This window comes from Terrapene carolina, unplaced genomic scaffold (genome assembly GCF_002925995.2).
Source record: "Terrapene carolina triunguis isolate 2854851 unplaced genomic scaffold, T_m_triunguis-2.0 Scaffold243, whole genome shotgun sequence".
Taxonomy (NCBI): Eukaryota; Metazoa; Chordata; order Testudines; family Emydidae; genus Terrapene; species Terrapene triunguis.
Genome location: NW_020664594.1, coordinates 903,850 through 905,646, shown reverse-complemented (window position 1 = coordinate 905,646; position 1,797 = coordinate 903,850). Strand labels below are relative to the sequence as shown.

The 1,797-nt window shown below is 68.6% G+C and overlaps 1 protein-coding gene across 1 annotated transcript in view; it reads left to right on the top strand.

Annotated features, from left to right (window-relative positions):
- The window catches only part of LOC112109120 (striated muscle-specific serine/threonine-protein kinase-like), a gene marked incomplete at its 5' end in the record, with an annotated part of 69,163 nt that overhangs the window by 8,646 nt on the left and 58,720 nt on the right, over window positions 1-1,797 (top strand). Inside the window, one exon of the mRNA XM_026657434.2 lies at window positions 521-664. Coding sequence (XP_026513219.1) covers window positions 521-664 — 144 coding nt within the window. The remainder of the gene's footprint in view (window positions 1-520; window positions 665-1,797) is intronic.

Here is a 1,797-nt window from a genome sequence, read left to right as displayed (position 1 = left end):
TCCCCTAGCCCCAGCCTGTGTGCCCAATACACCCCCATGTGCCCCCCTGGAGCAGGGGTCCCCAAGCCCCAGCCAGGGCGCCCGGCTCCTTGGCTGGAGCAGCTCATGCCCAGCTGTGCAGGTCCCTGGTTCAGTCCCTGGCCTTGGCCAAGGTGTCCCACGGGGACCGCTGCCACTTGCTGCTCAGGGATGCCCCCCATGGCAGGGGAGGGGTGGGAATCCAGGGGCGTTTCAGGTCCCAGAGCCCAAAGGCGCAATGGGAGAGCTGGGTAAAGCAGGAGACGCCTCTCCCCTGCGTAGCTCGGAGCAGAGATGGCTGCACCCCAGGGCAGAGCCCGACTACAGCATCGCCAACGGAGTGGGCCCAACTCCCACCCTGGTGCATGAATCGCTGCTGGGGGGAGGTGGGCTGGGGGCTCCCCATAGCTGCTGCTGCCCCCTCTGCTCAGCCGTTGTGGGGCTCCGCACAGCCTCTGTCCTGTCCCTGCTCAGTGCCACGGGCTGATCTCTCCCCGCTCAGAGTCATCCGACGATTCGTACGTCTCCGCCGGCGAGGATCCCCTGGAGGCCCCGGTCTTCGAGATCCCCATCCAGGACGCTGTGGTGACGGTGGGCGCAGAGGTGCTGCTGAAGTGCATTGTCACTGCCAACCCCATGCCCGAAGGTGAGCGCCGCAGGCTGCCGGAGCCCCGGGCAGGGCCGGGAGGGGCTGGTGGCGTGCCGGCCAGCTGGGCCTAGTGAATCGGGAGCTTGCCCCCTCCTGACACTGACTCGGTGGGTAGCCTGGGGAACGTCACGTCCACCCCGTGATTCTTCCTTCCCTTCCTCCCGGGGGGGCAGAGTGGGGGGGTCACTAGCGCACGTTCACACTGTGTGTGGCAGACAGACCACAGGAATCCTGACCTGGACGGGGACCGGGCTGGTCTCTCCTGCGGGCTGCCTGTGCCACCCACCCCGGCCGACGCCACCCAGCTGGCCAGGTGCTCGCCGCCGAGCCCAGGGCCAGGTGCTTCTGGGAGTGAAGCTCTGGCTGGTCCGTGCCGCCGGGGCTCAGGGCTGCCCTGCCTGCGCTCCCCCAGGCACCTCCTGGCAGTGTGGCTGGGGCTGACTGGGAGACGGGGCCACAGCGGCTCCCGCAGCCCTGGCGAGGGGGTTTGCGTGATGGCCGACTGCACTGTGGAGCCGCCCCTCATGCCTGGACACTGCGGCCGGGTCTGAGGAAAGGCCTCGCCGATGGCACGAGATGCCAGCCGGAGAATGGCAATGACTCCAGCTGTACTGGGTGTGCGGGGGGAGCAGGTGACGGAGAGGCTCCACACGCAGCACTCTATGGGCAGCCCCAACCCGAGATCTGGGGCAGGGGAACGAAGCCCCGGCTGGCAAAGGGACTTGCCCAGCATCACACTGAGGCAGTGTCAGGAGGCCAGTCTCTGTCCCAGCCACTGTCTGTATCTGGGCTGGGGGCTGCTGGGGGCTGCCTGGGGGCTCGGCCCTGCCGCCCTCGCTGACCCTCTGGGGGCGCAGGGGAATCTGTGTGGGCAGCAGGGGCACAAGGGGGAAGGGGAGGGAGCAGAGCCCCCTGTTCTCAGGGCAGCGCTCCCTGGCCATGTCCAGAGAGACGGGGTGCCCGGCGCGGGGCCATGTGCAGCAGCGCGTCTCCAGACCAGCCACTAGGGGGCAGGAGAGTCACAGGAACCACAGCGGGTCGGATTCTGGCTACACCTGGGGGGCAACGTGCCCCCTGCAATAACAGGGAGCGGTGCTGCCCCCGCAGGGCCCCAGTGTACTGATGGGGGG